The 20,260-nt window shown below is 49.8% G+C and overlaps 1 protein-coding gene across 6 annotated transcripts in view; it reads left to right on the forward strand.

The window, feature by feature from the left end:
- DZIP1L (DAZ interacting zinc finger protein 1 like) overlaps positions 1-13,533 on the forward strand; it is a 42,488-nt gene extending 28,955 nt beyond the window's left edge. For all 6 annotated transcript variants that reach the window (XM_045503529.1, XM_045503528.1, XM_045503532.1 and 3 more), the window contains 7 exons: positions 1,005-1,058; positions 1,402-1,535; positions 3,283-3,475; positions 6,818-7,034; positions 7,477-7,664; positions 11,120-11,259; positions 12,838-13,533. In XM_045503529.1, coding sequence (XP_045359485.1) covers positions 1,005-1,058; positions 1,402-1,535; positions 3,283-3,475; positions 6,818-7,034; positions 7,477-7,664; positions 11,120-11,259; positions 12,838-12,999 — 1,088 coding nt within the window. In that variant the 3' untranslated portion in view covers positions 13,000-13,533. The remainder of the gene's footprint in view (positions 1-1,004; positions 1,059-1,401; positions 1,536-3,282; positions 3,476-6,817; positions 7,035-7,476; positions 7,665-11,119; positions 11,260-12,837) is intronic.
- Positions 13,534-20,260: the final 6,727 nt, after the last annotated feature.

Here is a 20,260-nt window from a genome sequence, read left to right on the forward strand (position 1 = left end):
TCTCTCTCCTGTTCCCCACCAGTCAATTTGGAGAATGAGGGTGGTGGTGGTGGTGACAGCAGCTCAGGGGACATGTGCTGTCAGGCTCTTCGGCTGGGTGAGGGAGGGCACGAAGATATTTTCTTCTGGGACATATAGGGCTCCAGCCTGCGGTGGATTCTTACCTGGCCTGCTCTTCTCTGTAGGGTGGTGGAGACATGGGGAAGGGTGAGGATCCTGGGGGCAGTGATGGATGGAGCAGGGTTTGGGAAAAGGTTCTTTCTAACTCATCACGTCTGCGGTTTGGACCATCAACTTTTACCTTGCTCTCAGGGGGTAGCACGTTGTCCCCAAATCAGTGTGAATGTGGCCGGTTTAGGGAGTATGCTGTCTTCCTCTGCTGTGCTTGTGTGCGGGAGTGCATGTGCTGGCCTCTAAAGGGAGACAGTAACCGGCAGGGCACTGCCCCTACCTGGACGGCCCTGGCCAGCCCCTTATGAAACCTGGCCCTTCCTGCTCCATCCCACTTCTTCTGTCCTAGCTCTTCAGCCTCCCTTCTGCCTTTTCTTGCAAATTCACACGTCTCTTCCCATCCCCTGCCTCTAGGTCAGACGTTTCTTTCCCAGCTTTGCAAGCAGTTCAGAGAAGCACTGTCCCTGCAGCCCCAACCTTCCCAAGGGCTTCGCCGAGCACTTTAGATTCATGGTCTCATTGCACTGTCCCCACAATTTAATGTGGGCTGGGCATTATCATCCTCATTTTCTAGATGAGGAGACTGAGGCTTGGCGAGGTTCCGGGACTCCCCATGTTGTGCACAGCTGGTTGGGCAGGGCTGGACCGTGTGAACTCTGGTCTTTCTGGCTCCCGGTGTCAGTGTTTGTGACCATGGCTCCATCCTGGGTAAAGAAACAACTGGAGGGCTTACCCCTTCTTGCCGACACTCACGTGGTGTCCCATGCTTTCCTCTGGGTCAGGGATGGGGTCCAGGGCATTGAGGCCACACTAACTGTTCCTGCTCTTCTCAGGGATCCACAAGGGCCCGAAGGCTATGGACACAGAGGAGGACTCTTCCGAGGAAGGTGAGGTCTTAGTTTCCTTCCCTGGTGTCTGATGCAGGACACAGATTTGTCCTCTTCATTGTTTAGTTTGTGTCTACTTCACCGTGTCTGGCTACTGAAGCTGGAGGGGAGGAGAAGTAGGGACAAGGAAATAAGTATTTCTGAAGCCCCTTGTGTGTGCCGGGCACGTTACACACAGGCACTGACATGCCATCTAAATGGTCCACCGACGGGTCAGCGACTTGCCCAGAGTCACAGAGCCGGCAGGTGTGTGGAGGCAGGATTTGGAATGGCATCTGATGCGTAGCCTGTCCCGTGTGCCTGTCTCACCTCCTCTCACCTTGGTCATTGTCTTGTGCTGCAGAGTTAGAGGACTCCGGAGATGGACAGCAGAAGGTGCTGGCAGCGCTGAGGCGAAACCCCACCCTGCTGATGCAGTTCAGGCCAATCCTGGAGGACACCTTGGAAGAGAAGCTGGAAAGCATGGGGATAAAGAGAGTAAGCTCCCGGGCTACTGTTGTGAGGGCTGCTGTCTATCATGTAGACACACGATGTTCTTAACCTGACAGATGCTTGATTGCTCTTTACAGTGTAGGCTTATTCGTCTTATTTGTTCCAACTGGGGTGCCTTTCATACCCAGGAACATGAGCCCACACAGCTTCCCCTCACTGCATGGCAGCAATGTGGTCTCTCTCCTCTGTTTCCAGTGGTTTCTTGGGGTGTCGCCCTGCATCCTGACCTTTCTGTGCTCTCCACTCATCTGTGTCTATTTCTGACAGAGGGAATTTAATTGGTTCAGTCTGCCCTCTGAAAGGGTTCCTTGGGTGAAGTGTCCATCATCAGTGGCACACGTGGCCACGGCACTCAGTAAGTGGCTGTGGGTGAGGCAGGCAGTGAAAGCTATGTCTGGGACCCTCATGCCCGTGTTTAACCAGAGCATGCATTTTATCATTAAAGGCATCGATGACATATTTTATTAAATAAAAACACTAACCTTTGACTGTTTTCAACTACTGTTCCATCTAACTTTGGCCCTATGATCAGATTTGATTAAAACATTTCTTTCTGGGGTGCCTGGGTGGCTTAGTCGGTTAAGCGCCTGACTTTGGCTCAGGTCATGATCTCACGGTTCATGGGTTCGAGCCCCGCGTTGGACTCTGTGCTGACAGCTCAGAGCCTGGAGCCTGTTTCAGATTCTGTGTCTCCTTCTCTTTCTGCCCCTCCCCTGCTTGCACTCTGTCTCCCTCTGTCTCAAAAATAAACATTTAAAAAAAATTTTTTAAAACCCATTTATTTCTTTTTTTAAACTTTTTTTAAATGTTTATTTTTGAGAGAGAGAGAGAGAGAGAGAGAGTGAGTGCAAGCAGGGGAAAGAGAGAGAAACACATGGAATCCAAAGCAGGCTCTAGGTTCTGAGCTGTCAGCACAGAGCCCGATGTGGTGCTCGAACTCACGAACTGTGAGATCATGACCTGAGCCGAAGTCAGATTCTTAACTGACTGAGCTACCCAGGTGCCCCCTAAAACATTTCTTTCTAACCTTGAATGAATCCTTTTGGGCTCTGGGTGGATGTCAAAAGCCCAAGCAACTTCCAGTAGGTCTTGGAAGAAAAATGTTTATTCATTTTTAAGAGAGAGAGAGAGAGAGAGAGTGAGAGAATGAGCGGGGGAGGGGCAGACAGAGAGGGAGACACAGAATCTGAAGCAGGCTCTGGGCTGTGACCTATCAGCACAGAGCCTGATGCAGGGCTTGAACCCACGAACCATGAGATCCTGACCTGAGCCGAAGTCAGATGCTTAACCGACTGAGCCACCAGGCGTCCCTGCAGTTCATTTTTCACACATTGTTAGGCACAGAGGACAACCCGTCTGGCATAATGATGGTTATGAGGTACAAATGAGGTACAAAAGGACCAAGCTCTGGTCTCTGTCCTCAGATGAGTGGGGTGGCGGAAGGGCATGTCCCACCTGAGCCCCAGAAGCTGTGATGTCGATGGAGTTGTGCGTAGCCCCATTGCATCGTCTTGCCATGCACGTTTTGATGCAGCTCCCAGACCCTAAACCATTACACTTCCTGCAGCATGTGCAACCGCTGCCCACCCTGCTCTGACGCTCACCCCATCCTCTTCCAGAAAGCACTGGGTGCTTAGCGCAGTGACTCCCAGGCCAGCAGCAGGTGCGAGAGGCTTAGGGGAAAGAGTAGGGGAACTTCTGTCTCCAAAGGGGGAACTTCTGTCTCTTCTAGGATGCAAAGGGAATCCCCTTTCAAACTCTCAGACACCTCGAGTCCCTCCTGAGAGCCCACCGGGAGCAGAAGGCACGGAGGTTTTCTGAATTTCTGAGTCTGAGGGAAAAGCTTGTCAAGGAAGCCACCAGCAGAGTGAAGCAGAGACAGAGACTCATGGCCCTGGCATCCCAGTTGGACAGCGGGGCTCCAGGTGAGCTGGTCAGAGGGCTTGCTTGGGGGCTGGGGCTGAGAGGGTCCAGGCTTGTTTGCACATGAGGAGGGTGTACTTTCTGCCTCCAGCAGGGCATTGCTTGAAAGAGCGAGATGGCAGCGTCTTTGCAGGTGACTGAGTCCAAAAGTCCTCTTTTCGGGGAAACAGGGTCAAGGAGTGGGCCCCAGGGTCACCCAGGGAAGCTGGAGGAGAGCTGGCGTTAGAGCCTGTGGTTAGCCCCGAGCTTGCTGCCCCTACTTTGCAGGTTTACTTGCTTTGACCGCAAGTTGAACTTTGCTCCAACAGAGAGGAACACAGTTTCTGGCCCTGAAGCCAGGATGTCAGTGCTGGGAGAGGGCCCAAGGCCTGAGAGCACTGGGGCTGCAGGCAGGGGCAAAAGGGATCAAATGCAAAGTCTGCTCCGGAGCTGTGGGAGGCTGGGCGAGCTCTGCCTGCTGACACACCCTCAGAGCTCAGACTTGGTTCCCTGGGGCGGCTCACAGCCACTGCTTCGCCCCTGGGGGTTGTGACAAGGAAAGGCCGGGGTGGGGTGTTGGGGGGGGGTGTTGGGGTGGGGGGCGTGGTTCTTGGGGAGGATTCAAGTGTGTGAGTGGTGGCCCTCCAGTCTCTGTCCTCGGGGAAATGAGGAAGCAAGGGAACTTGTGTTCCTAGGTTTGAGAGCCCCCTGTTTCTAGAGGATTTCCAGATCCACCGAGCTGCTGAAATTAGGGGCCCGGGGCGGGGGGGCTTCAGGGGGTCTGAGGCTGTTTGTACAGTGTGGTGCTGCAGCTCCTTTTCCTCATGAGTATGTACTCATGATCAGGGGGCTACTGATTCTCTTATCGCCTCGTGTCCAGGCAGACCCAGCCTGAACTCGTCATCCTAACGAATGTCCCAGAGTGTGGACCACATTCTCTGGGGATGTGAGAGATGATTTTAGTTGGTACGTGGACCAATAATTCTAGAATTTACTAAGGCCGATCCGTGCCAAGCATAAATCCTCTGCTGGGAAACCGGCCCAGACTTGGTGATGATGGGGCCAAGCACAGGGGTGGTGGGTGCGTGGCAGAGAGAGGGGACTGGGAGGCACGGCAGAAGAAGGAAAGCATCCTCTGAGGACAGGCTTCCAGAAGAGGAAAGGTATCTTGCTCCTCCAGGCACCCCTCCCCTCAAGCCCTTGCTCCTGTGGTCAGAAAACCAGAGTGAGAACCACCCCCTTGCCTGTCTCCCCTTCCCTGGTCCTGGGTCCCTGCCGTCTCCAGGGTATGTCACAGAGGTGTGACGTGAGCACTGTGTTTCCACAGCATTTTGCAGACCTCTCTTTCCAGCTGGATGCCCACATGCTCGTTTTCTAGGTCCCACGAGTGCTGCATGAATGCTCACCTCTGATCTCCACTTAGATTGTGCCTCTTTTCTTTTGGGGCAGAGCTGTGGGATGTAGCAAGGCTGTGAGTGGCAAGAGCCCTGGATTGGGGGTGGCTGATGACCTGGGTTTGCAGGTACCACTGACTTGCATGGAGCTGTGGGCCCTGAGTCCCTGGATCTCTTGCAGCCCCTGTAAAGTAGGGAAAACGACACTCTCCTAAGGCATCTGGGGCCAGGTGGGTGCTATGGGTAAAGTGCTTAGCTTGGTGTCTGTGTGCAGTAATTGTAGCTATTCTTGTTACTTTCTGTCAGCGAGTCTGTCTGCTTTCCCCTTCTCTCCAGTCTGTTCTTAGAAGGTCCACTTCTGTGTAAATGCATTCTCTGAGAGCGGTGTATTTCCAGCGTTTTTGATCTTGAACTGCAGTAAGAAACACAGTTTACCTGTGACAGTCCACAGACGTAAGAGTTTTGTGGGACAGTACTCTGACACTCTGCGATGCCCTTCTCTTCCCTTTCCATAAAAAAAAAAAAAAAAAAAAAAATTGCTGATCCTGGATACCCCGCTGGGGAATTCGGAAAAGGGAGGGGCTGGGTCTGAGTGCTTACCTTTATTTTTTTTATTTTTTATTTATTTTGTTTATATTGTTATTTTTTATTTTTATCTATTTTTATTTTTTCAATATATGAAATTTATTGTCAAATTGGTTTCCATACAACACCCAGTGCTCATCCCAAAAGGTGCCCTCCTCAACACCCATCACCCACCCTCCCCTCCCTCCCACCCCCCATCAACCCTCAGTTTGTTCTCAGTTTTTAAGAGTCTCTTATGCTTTGGCTCTCTCCCACTCTAACCTCTTTTTTTTTTTTCCTTCCCCTCCCCCATAGGTTTCTGTTAAGTTTTTCAGGATCCGCATAAGAGTGAAAACATATGGTATCTGTCTTTCTCTATATGGCTTATTTCACTTAGCATCACACTCTCCAGTTCCATCCATGTTGCTACAAAGGGTCATAGTTCATTCTTTCTCATTGCCACGTAGTACTCCATTGTGTATATAAACCACAATTTCTTTATCCATTCATCAGTGGATGGACATTTAGGCTCTTTCCATAATTTGGCTATTGTTGAGAGTGCTGCTATAGACATTGGGGTACAAGTGCCCCTATGCATCAGTACTCCTGTATCCCTTGGGTAAATTCCTAGTAGTGCTATTGCTGGGTCATAGGGTAGGTCTATTTTTAATTTTCTGAGGAACCTGAGTGCTTGCCTTTAAAGGACTGAGTTCCGGGAGGATTTAGTGGGTCTGGGTGGCCCATGTGGTCCTGTTGCGACCTCTGGTGGCAGCAGGGTCTCCCTGCAATGTGGCCTGCACTCCAGCAGCTGCAGCCTGGGTGGGTAGAGAGGATGGGTGCTCTTGGCGAGGTCAGCCCCTAGCACTACACGGGGAGGGTTAAGCTGCTGACAAGCTGGGCCCCTCTTCATTTTTTTGGTTGAGTTTCTTTGTTTTGAGACAGAGAAAGAGAGTGCGAGAGTAGGGGAGGGGCAGAGAGAGAGAGGAGAGAGTGAGAATCTCAAGCAGGCTCTGCGCTGCCAGCACGGAGCCCGAAGTGGGGCTTGAACCCACGAACCATTAGATCATGACCTGACCGAAGTTGGATGCTCAACTCACTGAGCCACCCAGGTGCCCCACGGGTCCCACTTCAGACCTGCCGACTCCTGTAGGACTCCTGGAATGATGGACCCTGGAAGACCAGCTGCTCTCCTGGTCTGTGCTAGAACTGTGGGTCCCAGCCCTGAGTCTGGCCAGCAGCAGGACTCCTGCAGTGGGGGCGGTGGTCATATCTGCGCTGGTTATCATGGTATGCTGCGACAGACTGACTTGTCCATTTCTAGTGTGCCGGAGCCTGTCTCTACGTCCTCTTCGGGCTTGAAGCCCCAGATGCTCATGCCTTGGAACTTATTCCCATCTGTGTTTCTAGTCAAAAGCCAGCAGAACCCACTGGCCATCAAAGAGGCCCAGCCAAAGTCCAGGACGCTGCATGTGGCATTGCCATCTAAGCCAGCAGAGCCACCCACGACAACTCTTCAGAGCCGCAGCGGCCATGGTCCTGGCCTGGCTCCCGTGCCCACCCCTACTCCGCGCCCCAGAGCACGTGGACCCTCCGGCACCTCTGCTTCCTCAGGGCCCGGGCCGAGGTGAGCCCCGGACTCCGCACTCCCCCTGGGTCTTGGCAGTGGCTCCCAGCCTCAGGCAGCCCTGATCTGGGCTTCCCGCAGGCTTCTGCAGACAGGTGAGGGGCAGAGACAGAAGTGAACAGGAGAAGCCTCAGTTGGGGTCCATCCTGAGACCTCACGAAGAGACTGGGGTCCTTTGCTCCTGGCCAGGACAAACCCACCCCTACCTTCCCCGTCTCTTCCTTAAAAGCCTTAGTTGCCACGCTGGAAAGGCTGGGTCCTCATCTTCTAACAGAGTTGCTGGTGTGGCTGCTATGCTCCAGAGTGACTCCTGGCTATCATCTGGGCCCAAGGAAGGAGCAGGGCTGACTTGGGGCAAATCAGACACGCTTGCAAGTGGTGAGGTTTGGCTTCCAAAGTTTTTCTGGCCCACGTAGCCCTCATTTCTTCTTGTCCATGACAGTACACCCCCATTCAGTTCTGAAGAGGACTCAGAGGGAAATTCCGTGCAGCGGACATCTCTCCAGCCCCCACGAGGTCCTTCCAGGATGGGGCCCCGGCCAGAGGACAACTGGGACTGGTCTGACACAGAGACGTCGGAGGGGAGTGCCCAGCCCCCTGAAAAAGGCTCAGGTGGGCTGGCTTCCTCAGGTGAGTGATCTGGGACCACTGAGGTAGCCCTTCTCCAGCCCAGATTTCTCTAGTCCTGGAAACACTCTTTTTCTTTGGGTTCTCTGATTTGGCAACTCATTGTGACTTGGAGAGAATGACTGTCCCTCCCATCAGGTATTTTCCTGTGGTCGCAGAGACAGTAGAAGAAGGATAGAATCTGAGTGAGTTTTATTTTGCCCCTTGTTTTGTCATTGAATTGCCTAACTGTTGGAGGTTGGAGGAGCTCACTCCTTTTGTCCTCCACATCCTTACCGTTAGAGAATGAACATGGTGGCCAGACAAATGGAGATTAAAGTGTTGTTCTATTACTGGAGACAGTGCCTAGTAATGCTAAGGCATAGGCTTCCTCTCAGAGCCTCATTGGCTCCTGAGGCCAATGTGGGGACCCCCTCCAGCCTCCCCAACCCAGATTCTCACCGTACTTGTGGCTATCTGGGGTGGGGTCAGCAAAACCGCAGAGAGGGCTGAAGTATGCCGCTGTGGGGACAGTCCAGTGGCCTCCAAACGCAGTCACAGGTGCAGGGAGCATATCAGAAAAAGAAAGATGGCCCAGGGGATGTTGCAGTCCCTCTGCTTGGCTACTCCAGTGGATAGGAGAGGTAAGAAAGTGTGGGGGGGCGCTGAGAGGGTGTCCGTGCTCTGCTTGCCTAACCTGGTAGAGGAGGAATGCCTTCATACCATGCATGAGGTGACGTGTGCCACACACATTGTCACTGATGTCCAAACTAAGTCTCTGACACCTTATGTTACTTGTTCAAGGTCCCAGAACTAATAACGTGAAAAACAGATTCTGTATTACATTTTTGAAGTTAATGTGTTGGTGGCATTTTTTTTTTACTTGAAAAATAAATTTTTCCCAGAAAGAACTGCCTTTAGCCATTTTCCTAATTTTGAGAATATCCACACAGTCTTTTATGCTTCTTGAGTTCATTAGTACCAGATCAAGGGGTTGTGGTTACCCAGCCAACTATTGCTGCAGTAAAAGTAGCCTCCAGGGCAAACCAAGGTTACAGTGAACATTTTGAGAGATATAGTTGGTTGTAACACATGCAGTCTCACACAAAGAAAGTTTTTGTAACAAAAGAGTAATGAAAAGTGTGGTTTTCCAGCTAACCTTAAGATGGAGGGTGACAGCTTCAGAAGGTCACAGTGAACCTTCACAGCAGGCTGACTCATTGCCACCAATGGTCTTAGGGACATAGTGGCATTTTTACAGGAAAGTTCTTTGCCCTTTTCAGCAAAGAGATTTAGCAATTTCACTTGATGAAAAGACATCATAGAAATTTGAGTTAAATGTTATGATTAACTAGAATGAATATATCCATTAAACTTGTCACTTTAAGATTTAAAAAAAATATTTATTTATTTGAGAGAGAGAGAGAGAGAGAGAGAGAGAGAGAGAATGTGAGCAGGGGAGGGGCAGAGAGAGAGGTAGACACAGAATCTGAAGCAGACTCCAGGCTCTGAGCTGTCAGCACAGAGCCCGACATGGGGCTTGAACTCACGAACCGTGAGATCATGACCTGAGCCGAAATCAATTGCTTTAACTGACTGAGCCACCCAGGCGTCCCTAAACCTGTCACTTTCTATCTAACAGTGTACTACTATAACTAATTGAGCATTTTTCTTCTGAAACAACTAAGTCAACTCCCATTCTTTCAAGATTTTCTTTTATTTTTTTCTTTTTATATTTTTTAAATTTATTTTTGAGAGAGAGAGAGAGAGAGAGGGACAGAGGATCCGAAGTGGGCTTTGCATTGACAGCAATGAGCCCAATGTGGGGTTTGAACTCATGAATCGTGAGATCATGACCTGATCCAAAGTCGGATGCTCAACTGACTGAGCCACCAGGCACCCCTCTTTTAAGATTTTCTTATAAAACTGTTAATGGAAAGGCCTGCAGCTTCTGGCTTCAGTTGAATTTTCTTTTTCTTAATTTTTTTTTTAATGTTTATTCATTTTTGGGAGAGAGAGAGAGAGAGACAGAGTGTGAGCAGGTGAGGGGCAGAGAGAGGGAGACGCAGAATCCTGGAGCAGGCTCCAGGTTCTGAGCTGTCGGCACAGACCGTGATGCGGGGCTCGAACTTGTGAACCACGAGATCATGACCTGAGCCAAAGTCGGATGTTTAACCGACTGAGCCACCCAGGCACCCCTTCAGGTGCATTTTCTAGCCAGGGCTTAAAGAACATGGAAATGAAGAGTTTTGTCTTTTCAAAGTCATCAAGTGGAAACTTTGGAATATAAACCCATATCTGAACCACCTGTAAATTCCATGTTCTTAATGGATTCTGCAGAACTTTATCTTGTCCATAGCATATTCCAAGCCTGCCAGTCCATCAGAATCCACCAGAAGTAAATCTTTGGGGAAGTACCGATGGCCACCAGGTGGGGCAATAAGATGGAAAGGTGTTAGAAGTGGGAGTCAGGAGTCCTCTGATAGTTTGGGTGCTGTCACTTGTTCCCCGCTTGTGTGAGGGGTTTTGGTTTCTTTTCTATAAAATGAGGTATCAAGACAAGACAATGAGAAGTGAGGAACACAGTGCCTGGTACATAGTGGCCCTTAACAAACATTTCTTGAGGGGCACCTGGGTGGCTCAGTCTGTTAAGCGTCCAGCTTCAGCTCAGGTCATGATCTCACCACTTGTGGATTCGAGCCCTGCATTGGTCTCTGTCCTGATGACAGCTCAGAACCTGGAGTCTGCTTTGGATTTTGTGTGTGTCTCTCTCTCTGCCCCTCCCCTGCTTTTGTTCCATCTCTTTTTCTCTCTCTCAAACATAAATAAACATAAAAGAATTTAGAAAACAAACATTTCTCCAATGAGTCATTGAACCAAGGGCTGTTGGAGCCCCAGACGGCTGCTCAGAGCCTCAGACGGTTGAATCCTACAAGGCCATGGTTAGCTCCCTGCTTCCTGGCCATTCTTGAGATCTGGCCATCCGCCATGGTTTACCATGTCACCAGGAGTCTGTCGATAGTCTTTGTGCCTTGCTTAGCCCCCCTTCCTGCATGGAGTTTGCAGAAAGCCTGTCTGGCCCTCAGTCCTTCTGTGATGATTTATATTTATGATATTTCTTCTCATCTCAGTGCAGATGTTGAAGGAGGCTGTGTCTGCACGTTAGTCTTGCTTTTCATGTACCGAGTGAGCAGAGGTTCTGCCTCTGACTCCCATTTGGAGAGAAGAACAGCTTTCTAAGCCTCTGTCTGCAGCCATGTTGTTAAGTGCAGTTATATTTTTAGGATGGTCAAAGCCTTCTTTTTCTGGCACCCATTGGCCTGGGCCTTCTCTCTATCTTTGCCCCTCTTCTTTGTGGTTACCCTTTCTTCTTCCTCCTGACCCTTCTCTACACTTCCTCTGTCCACTCCAGAGCCTGGTCATGACCTACAAGGATGAGGCATTCATTCTCTGGAGTTTTCCCTCTGGTTGCCTTCCAGGAACCCTGGTGCAGTCGCTGGTCAAAAACCTTGAGAAACAGCTGGAGGCTCCAGTGAAGAAGCCTGCTGGAGGGGTCAATCTGTTCTTAGTGCCCAGCGCCGGCCCACAGAAGGCTGCCGTGCCAGGAAGGAAGCCCCAGGTAGGGTGCAGGACTCTTGGAGGTTGCCCTGCCATTTCCCACAGAGCCAGCTCTGAGTTTGGGGGCCTGGGGTGGGGTCTAGTGAGTGTCAGCCTTGGCCCTAGTGGGACATCAGAGGTGACCTCACTGTCTGCTCTGCCCCTGCCCAGGTGGAGGGGTGGCCACTTTCAAATGCTTTTTTTTTTTTTTTTTTGTATCTCTGTTGACATTAAAAAGCCTTTTGGTTCATTATACAAGCAACTGCTTGTATAGGTCGCTTCTCCTGGTCACTCACGCTCCCATTTCCTGCCTCTGACACAGCCTGGACCTGACTCTGTGCCCAGCTGCTGGTAGTAGCTGCTCTCCTGGCTCTGGTTCACCCCACCACGGGCTTCGCCCCCTTCCTTCTCTCAGCCGAGCCCCCCAACACCAGGCTGAGTGCGGAGCAGACTTCTCCTCAAGGGCAGGCATTGGAGTGGGCGACAACATATAATGGGAATATTTAGATATTTCATTCTCAATATTCCAGGCCATTCCTCATCACTAAGAATGCCTTGATGGCCTTGCCTCTCTGAGGCTCTAGCTGCTGTCAGACTTAGAGCTCAGATGCTCAGACTCCCCAACATTACCGTTCAGACGCCTCCTCACTGCCTCCGGTCAGGGAGTAACTCCCATGTGCCCGTTACTTTCTGGGGCAGAAACATTTAGAGCTCTCGCTACTTCACATTCCTGTATCACCTTTTTCAGTCAAAAAGGTGCCTCCTGGGATGACCAGAGCTATTGCCCTAACGGTCCGAAGTAGTGGGCAATCACTTTCTTAGGAGACCATGTTCTTATTACATAATGTGCTTGGTTTGTTATGCAGCCCATGTGCATTGGTGAGTAGCTAGTCCAGGTGATTAAAATAAATTTGTGCCTTTTCCCCGGGGGAAAGAGGGTCAATATCCAACAGCAGGCTTAGCCTGCTGCCCTGGGCCCGGGGTGGTTCTGATTGCTTGGCTTTACATTCTGGGAGAAAATGCACAGGATGTTCCTATCAAAACCCAGGTAGCCCTCAGTGCCAGGGGGTGGGGCACTGAGAGCTCTGAGGGGTGACTGTGGCTCAGGGGTACCCCCGGGCTCTTGCGTTGGCTGCAGCCCAGACCCTTTCCAGGCTGATGGTTCCTGGTCCCCAAGAGCTATCCTCCTGCTCCTTTGGTCAGGGTATTAACCAGCCCCGCAGAAGCCATCTGAGGGCAGGTGGGGAGGGACTTTAGCCCCTGCTGCATTCAGGAAAGTCAAGGCTCTGGGCGTTCAGCTCCATCTATGTGGAGGATTGAAAAATCTAGACAAAGTTTAAATGATAAGAGCAGCCTGATTTGCTGTAAGCCTTTCCAGGGAGCTTGCCTTGGTTTGGCCAGTGGGACTTCAGGAGCGTTTGAAATCACTCTGACCCCAGGTCTCTGAAGCAGGTTTTCAGACAGGGAAACATGAAAAAGCAGGAGAAGGAATGTCTCCCAATTGCTTCTTCCAAACCTGCATTTTGTCCCTGTGTCTGTCCAGCATTTTCATCCTCCCTTGTCAGAATGCATTTTCTTCTCCCCCCTTACTTCCCTGCAGCTTTCAGATGATGAGACTGACTTGGAGATCTCTTCCTTGGAAGATCTCCCCCAGGACCTGGGCCAGAGAGAAGAACTGAAGCCCCTGTCTCGCTCAAAGCCGCCGGAGAAGTTTGGCACCAGCCCTTGGAGCCCTGGCCGACCCAGGGTCCCTGGCTGGTGATCCCACCCCAGAACCTGGCTGGGGCCAGCTCAGGGTGCCCTCCGCCCTCCCCCCCCAACACAAGAGGCTACTAGGCCGCTCTTGTCTTCACCAGTAACTGAGAGGTCTTCTCTGGAAGAGAAGGTCTCTCTGGAGATAAACAGAGCAGAAGGGGGATATAATTTCTCCTCTCTTGCCTGTGAGGAGGGGTCCTGTTTCAGAGCTCCAGGGGCACCTGGCTGGGTGCTCCCAGTCCTATGGTTTGAGAAAGGGTTATAATGAGTCCTTTCCTCCCCCCACCTCCATGTTCACTCCAGACTGAAGGAGCCACTTGATCTTTGTGACGTATTGTCAATCTGTGGGAATGCTGTGGAGAGGAGTCTTACTTGGTGTCCTTCTAGGGACACATTTGTCTCAGTCAGTCATTCAGTGATTGATCCAAAGTCATTTACTGAGTGCTTGCTCTGGGCCAGGTCATCCAGGCTCTCCCTACCTTGCTGGGGTACTGGCAGAGGTGAGTGGGGCAGAAGTACTGGGTAGTAGTTTAGTGACAGAGATTAGGGTGTCATGGGAGCATAGTGAGGGCCACCCAGTACAGGCTTGGGAGATCTTGGAGAGACTCCCAGAGCTGAAGTCTGGCTGTGTTTGCTTATGGGTGGGAGAGAGGGAGGGAGGGAGGGCGGGCCGCCTGGCTGGGGCCTCATGCCCAAAGGACCACAAATTTAATCTTTGACATTATTTCTAAAATTAGGTTATATATGTAACCACTGTATTTTTTTTTTTATGTAAAAGGTGTTAATTTATCATATGGAAACATTTAAATATAGCACAATGGTTATAACTCGCTTGCGTTCATTATTTTTGGAGCTTCAGCAGGGGCACAGGGGGGCGAAGGCATCTGCACCTGTGTTGTGGCAGGTGCGGTCCATTGGGATGTGGTTGCCAACGTGGGGTAAGGAGGGCCAGAGCTTTGCTGGGCTGAAGTGGGAGGAAGCAGGATCGAGAGGGAGAACCCTCCGAAAGCAATGCAGGTCCCATCACCGTGAGAGCAGAGGGAGCAGGAGGCAGGAGGCAGGAGGCAGGAGCCGACAGGGAGTGGGGTGGGGGGTGCCCAGACTGCCGCTTGGGGCTGACATCTCCACCAACCCAGTGGGAGCTGCCGAGCAGGGAGTCCCTGTTGGGCAGAAACGGCCAGGCCCTGGAGTCCGCACCCTCTCGGCCTACTTCATCGCTCGTAGTTGAACAGCAGTGTTTTGCCTGAAGGGAGACCCATACCTGTACCTTGCCGATAGAGGACTCCCAAGTTCATCTGCCCACCTAGCAGAGACGATGATCAAGACTTCGAGCATGCAGCAAGGGAAGGGTTTAGCGAGCGGCAGCCAAACAGGGAGACGGGAGGACAAGCCAGAAACCGCTCTCTGAAGGAGGAGAGTCAGGGCAATCTAAAGACAGACTATAATGGGGCGCCTGGGTGGCTCAGTCAGTTAAGCGTCCGACTTCGGCTCAGGTCATGATCTTGCGGTTTGTGGGTTCGAGCCCCGTGTCGGGCTCCGTGCTGACAGCTTGGAGCCTGGAACCTGCTTCGAATTCTGTGTCTGCCTCTCCCCTGCTCATGCTCTGTCTCTGTCTCTCAGTAATAAATAAGTGTTAAAAAAATAAATAAAGACAAACTACAAGAGGGCTGGGTAAAAAGTTGCAGCTGTACTTACTAGTCTACAGCTGCGATGGGTCGCCTAGGGTTACAGGTTTCAGGAATAGCGTCCCCAAAGTCCACGTCCCCAACACCCAGCCTCGACCGCTATCAGCTCAACTCACGGGCAGTCTTGCTCCATCCATCTCTTCCCCTGCCTTGGGTCCCTTGCCCTTCCCTGCCCTCCATCCAGTCTATGTTTAGCCTCTGGGTAGAGGTGCTGCTACCTGGCCAGGCCTGAAGTTCTGGTGGGAGGAACCAGGGGAAACGAAGGAGGAAAGGCTTTGCAGAGGGCAAAGGGCATCTGGGGGCGGGGTGGGCTTGGGGGCTTGTGATACCAGGCTGCTCAGCGAGGCCAGAGCACAGCTTGTGAAGGGCCTTATGTGGGACTTGGGGCCAGTGCAGCCCTGGCCAGCTGGAGGATGAACTCCCTTTGTGTAACTCACACCTTTGAGCAGCTGAGGACGTGTGCAGTGGATGATCCAGTGAGCGCATGAGGGGGAAAGGGGCAGTGAGTGGGAAGTGTGGTGGGTTCACCCCCCTCCCAGGATTCTCCCAACAAAGTCATGTTTTCCTAGTCACTGGGTTTGGGCAAGGGACATGTAAAATTATGGTGCTCCCCACCACCTCCTGGTTTCCCCCCACCACCTCCTGGTCTCCCCCCAACCAAGTCTTGGTCTGCAGCCCCGACACATGTCTGATGTCAGCCCCTACATCACACACGCACGTTGGGGGTCTCTGCTTTTTGGCCTCAGGGTGGTCTCTGATGCTGTGGGAGACGGCACAGTCTTTGCAGGTGCAACCCTGAAGTGCGGGAGAGCTGACACCAGGGCAGCCCACGACCAAGGTGGGAGGGTAGTTGTTGAGTAATCATTCCAGCCTTCCCATGCAGGGGTGGGACAATTCCAAGGTTTCTTCCATGGTTTCTCAGCCCCGATGGGACGGAATCCCAGTTGCTTGTAGCCGTTACTACTTACTAGTGCACCTTTTATTGGCCTTTCTCCCTGCCGTCTCATTTTTTTCACTCTCTCACTTCTGCGTCATCAGAGCACCTCTGAAATAAATTAACCTGTTCCCAAGTCCTTGCCTCAGGCTCTGCTTTCAGAGGCAAGCCCAAGTGAAATAGATGTATGTGCATATGTGTTTGCATGTGCACATGCGCACTAGTGATAATTACCAATGGGAATGACTCTGTTCCTGAATGTTCACTATTAAGTTATCTGTTTCCAAATGTGTTTTTCTATCTACTTTGGAGGGTAACATATTGGTTTTGTATTTCTATGCTGTTTATTCCTCCCCACTTGCAGATACATTTTAGAATGTTTGGCAAGATTTATGAGAACTTTGGAACATATGTGTATTAACCAGTGTTCTCCAGAGAAACAGAGGCAATAGGGTATGGGTATAGATACAGATATAAAAAGGGGATTTATGATAGTAATTGGCTCCTGTGGTTATGGAGCCCAAGGAGTCCCATGGTCTGCCATCTCAGGCTGGAGAACAACGAAAGCTGCTGGTGTCAGTCCTGGAGTCCGAAGGCCCCCAAACCAGAAGCTCTGATGTTCAAGGGCAGGAGAAGATAGATGTTCCAGCTCAAGAAGAGAGAGCTGACTCATCCTTCCTCTGCCATTCTGTTCTCTTTGGGTCCTTAGTGGATTGGAAGATGCCCACCCATATTGGTGAGGATGGGTGTTCTTTACCCAGTCTATTGATTCAAATGCTAATCTTTTCCAGAAACATCCTGAGAGACACGCCCAGAAAGACTATTTTATCAGCTATTCGAGCATCCCTTAGCTCAGTCAAATTGACTGAGATTAACCATCATGACATGTAACCTATTAAATTATTTTAAAATTATGCAAACAATAAGATTGATCTAGAAAAATTGGAAGACACAGATAATCAAAAAAAGAAAAATAAATTTGAATAACCCCCAAATCCAGAGGCAACCACCGTTGACATCTAGATATACACGCACTGATTAAAAAAATACATATGTCTGCTTCCTAGGATTCCACTATATTTATTCTTCTTTAGCTTGATTTCCCTTCTCGAAAATAGATTATAAATGTCCTCACATCAGTACGTACGTATCAACATAATTATAATAATGGTCACATAGTATTACAAGGTAAAGATGGCAAAAATTTATTTAACCAGCCATTTCCACTTTCGGCCTTTGATAAATCATGAAATGATAAGCAAATGTGTATATACATCTTTGTGCACTTAATTAAGATTTCCTTAGGATAAATACTTCGAAGTGAGGTTGCTGGACCAACATAATAATGAAAGCTGTGTTATATGCCAGGCACTGGTCCAAGGTGCTTATGAATATCACTGGTCGAGCCTCACAGCAGTCAGGTGCAACTATTACAGTCTTTGTACGATGAGTTCATTGTAGAGCAGGTCTTCACAGAACTTTAAGTCCTGTTGCCAGCAAGGGTACGCTAGGGATCTGACCCAGGCCGGCTAGCCCTGGACCCCGGCTTCTGACCGTGTGCTTTTGGGGATTTTTGTTACCAATGGTCAAATGCTCTCCAGAAAACCTGAGCCAGTGTAGCTTAATGTTTGCAGTGTTTGCTCATTTGCACATTCCCTTGCCACCAGGGGGAATCGTTCCTCTTTAAATGTTGTGGACAATGGAATGAGTGAGAAATGAAAGCTCACTTCAAAGAAATTGACATTTCTTAGTGTCCTATTAAGATTCTTTTTCATTTTCACATCAGTTATTTCTATTTCTGTTTTTACAAATTGCCTGATCCTGGGACAACTGGGTGGCTCAGTCTGTTAAACATCCTACTTCGGCTCAGGTCATGATCTCACGGTTCATGGATTCTGTACTGACAGCTCAGAGTCTGGAGGCTGCTTCAGATTCTGTGTCTCCCTCTCTCTCCCCCTCTTCTACTTGCACTCTGTCTCTCTCTTGCTCAAAAATAAAATAAACTTAAAAAAAAAAACTCCATCACCCCCCCCCCCCCAATTTTCTGATCCCATTCTTAGCCCTCCCCCCACTCCAGGTGATGTGATTAACTTGTTGATGTATAACCACAGAAACTACTTGGACCTTAATTGGGGTATGTTATTAATACTTCTAAGCAGAATGTCTCATTCCTCACAATTCTTCCTGTTCTGGATTCTCATCAGGCTTTTTTTTTTTTTTTTTTTTTTTAAATAAAGTGGGAGTATAAACCCCTGGTAGTGATCCAAGGTTCCCAACTTATATTTTGCCAAGTAAGAACATGAAAGAAAGTATGCAACAGTTGGCATGCACTAGCACACTATTATTTTATAAAAGACATCTTAAATACTACAAGAGTCAGATTTGAGTTAATCTTAGAGTAAAAGACAGAACTTCTCAAGAACAGATCATTGGCCTCTCACAAGGACACACCCCCCCCCCCCTCATTTTCCTCATTTCACCTTGGACAAACGAAAACCTGGTTGTGGACTGAAACTGGTCCACAGCCTGGCACTTGGGAATCCCTGCACTGATTTGTATCTGCAGACTACACCAGCTCTTACATTCTATGATTGCATGATTCAATATGAAAAAATTAAATTTAATTGGTCATCTCTTCTAAAGTAACTTCAAAAATAAGTTTAACTTAGGGGCTTCTGGCTGGCTCAGTTGGAAGAGCATGTGACTCTTGATCTCGAGGTCATGATGTGGCGCCCCATGTTGGGCGTAGAGCTTACTTAAAAAAAAAAAATGAGTCCGCTTAAACATATAGGGATGACATTGATTGGGAGTTAGTAATAAGTTTACGGTTACAACATGAAACCAATAAAAATATAAACCCACAGTTTAGGGAGTAGAAGACGCTTTGGTCTCATGGCTGGAACCTGGTAGTAGTATATAGCTGAGATGAAAATTAAGACCATTTTTCAGCTTTGGAAAATCTAATATGAAATAACATAAGTTGATCTACAAACTATAATCAAACTCTAAGTTGGTAGGGGATTCAAATAAACCAACCTCTAAAGCCAACAGAACCTCCAGTGGGATCCTAGCCTTCCTCCCAACCCCTACCCACCCACCCCCCCGCCCCGCTTCTCAGCCAGTTTCTGAGGGGTATTACAAAGACGCATCAAGTGTGCTCTAGATTTAGGAGGAAAGAATGTGGAAGGAATCCTCCTGCACCCACATGGCCTGCTCTCCATCTGTTTTCATGCCTGTGGCTGTTACAAATGGCTACAAGTCTGCCTTCCTGAGACAATGCTGCAGGCTCTACCTTTAGAAGAACAGGCAGAAAAGGGAGCTGCCAGGCGCTAACATTTGGAGGAAGGTGCATTGCTGACCCTTGTATCACTCGAATGTGCACAGAGCAGACACTTGCCATCCCATACGCTGAACTAGGCTGGTTCCAAGTCAGTTTCTGTGCCAGGAGTGTCTTCATACATTGTTCTACCTAATGACAAGACAGTAGAGCTAACCTAAGCAAGGAACCAGAAAGAAAAATATTTCCAAGGGGTAGAGGGGACTTAAAATAAAGATGAAAGCGTGGCGAGTAGAAAGACCTGATCCAGAGCGAGGTAATGATCTGAACTGTCCTGCCACTTCCAATAGCTGGTCATCGCTAGGCTCTTGTGAAAGCCGAAGGTGCATTTCATTCTCATCAGCGGACTGGATAAGATGGGTGATCTGAAGGAGCAGAGAGCCACCGCCCACTGCTCATTGATTCCACGATTCTGATCAGTCACACCTTACAGAGGAGATGGGTGAGAACTCGAGCCCGAGAGCTGGTCACTTAGTTCTTTTGCACCCTAAGACTCAACAACCTTTTTTCGGCATTGGTTCAGCTCGGCAGCCATACAGAGGAAAGTGCTTAGGGTTTCCTGATGAGAAGTGACAAGCTGGGTAAGGCTGCTACTCCTTTGGTTAGATTTTATGCAGGATCAGCCAGCCAGAGCCCACCACACGGTGGCGCTGTGGGCCACAAAGCGGATGGCCACACACAGACTAAGGATGTGTGGACTATACCCAGGGTTCTTCCAGCCTGTACCACCTCTCCAGGACAGGTGGGCAGGACTTGGCAAACTGTCTCATTCAGCCAGGCAACTCCCCTGTGATTGAAACACAAAAACCAAAAAGCAAAACCTTTAAAGATAGGGTATAGAGCAGGGACTTTTCTTGCTTTCCTGCTTACCGTTATGTTGGCAAAGCCTACCCGAGAGACTTGCATGGAAAGAACAGTCAACGGATAATTAATGGGTTTCCACACTATGTGCTCTCAAGGAGTCTCACTGTTAGGAGGCGTTGCTCGTCCTGGGAGTAGCCAATGCACATGGCGATCCCACGCTGCAAAACCCTCATGACCTTGTTGCTTCCTCAGTGGCTGTACTATTTCTCTCATTTTGTTTATGGATACATCGAACTGATTTGTCTATACCTGCTTCATCCTGTTCCTCAGTCCATCAATTTCTTAGGTGCACCCCATTGTGACTGGATCTCAGCTTTGGCCCACATGCCCTTGGGTTGCCCTTGAACTGTCCCCTACTCCTCAGCACATATACGTACTGCCAACACCATTGGCTCCTCCACCACCATCACCTCCACTCCCACCCACAAGCAACACCACCATGTATTTG

The sequence above is a fragment of the Leopardus geoffroyi genome, chromosome C2 (genome assembly GCF_018350155.1).
Source record: "Leopardus geoffroyi isolate Oge1 chromosome C2, O.geoffroyi_Oge1_pat1.0, whole genome shotgun sequence".
Taxonomy (NCBI): Eukaryota; Metazoa; Chordata; class Mammalia; order Carnivora; family Felidae; genus Leopardus; species Leopardus geoffroyi.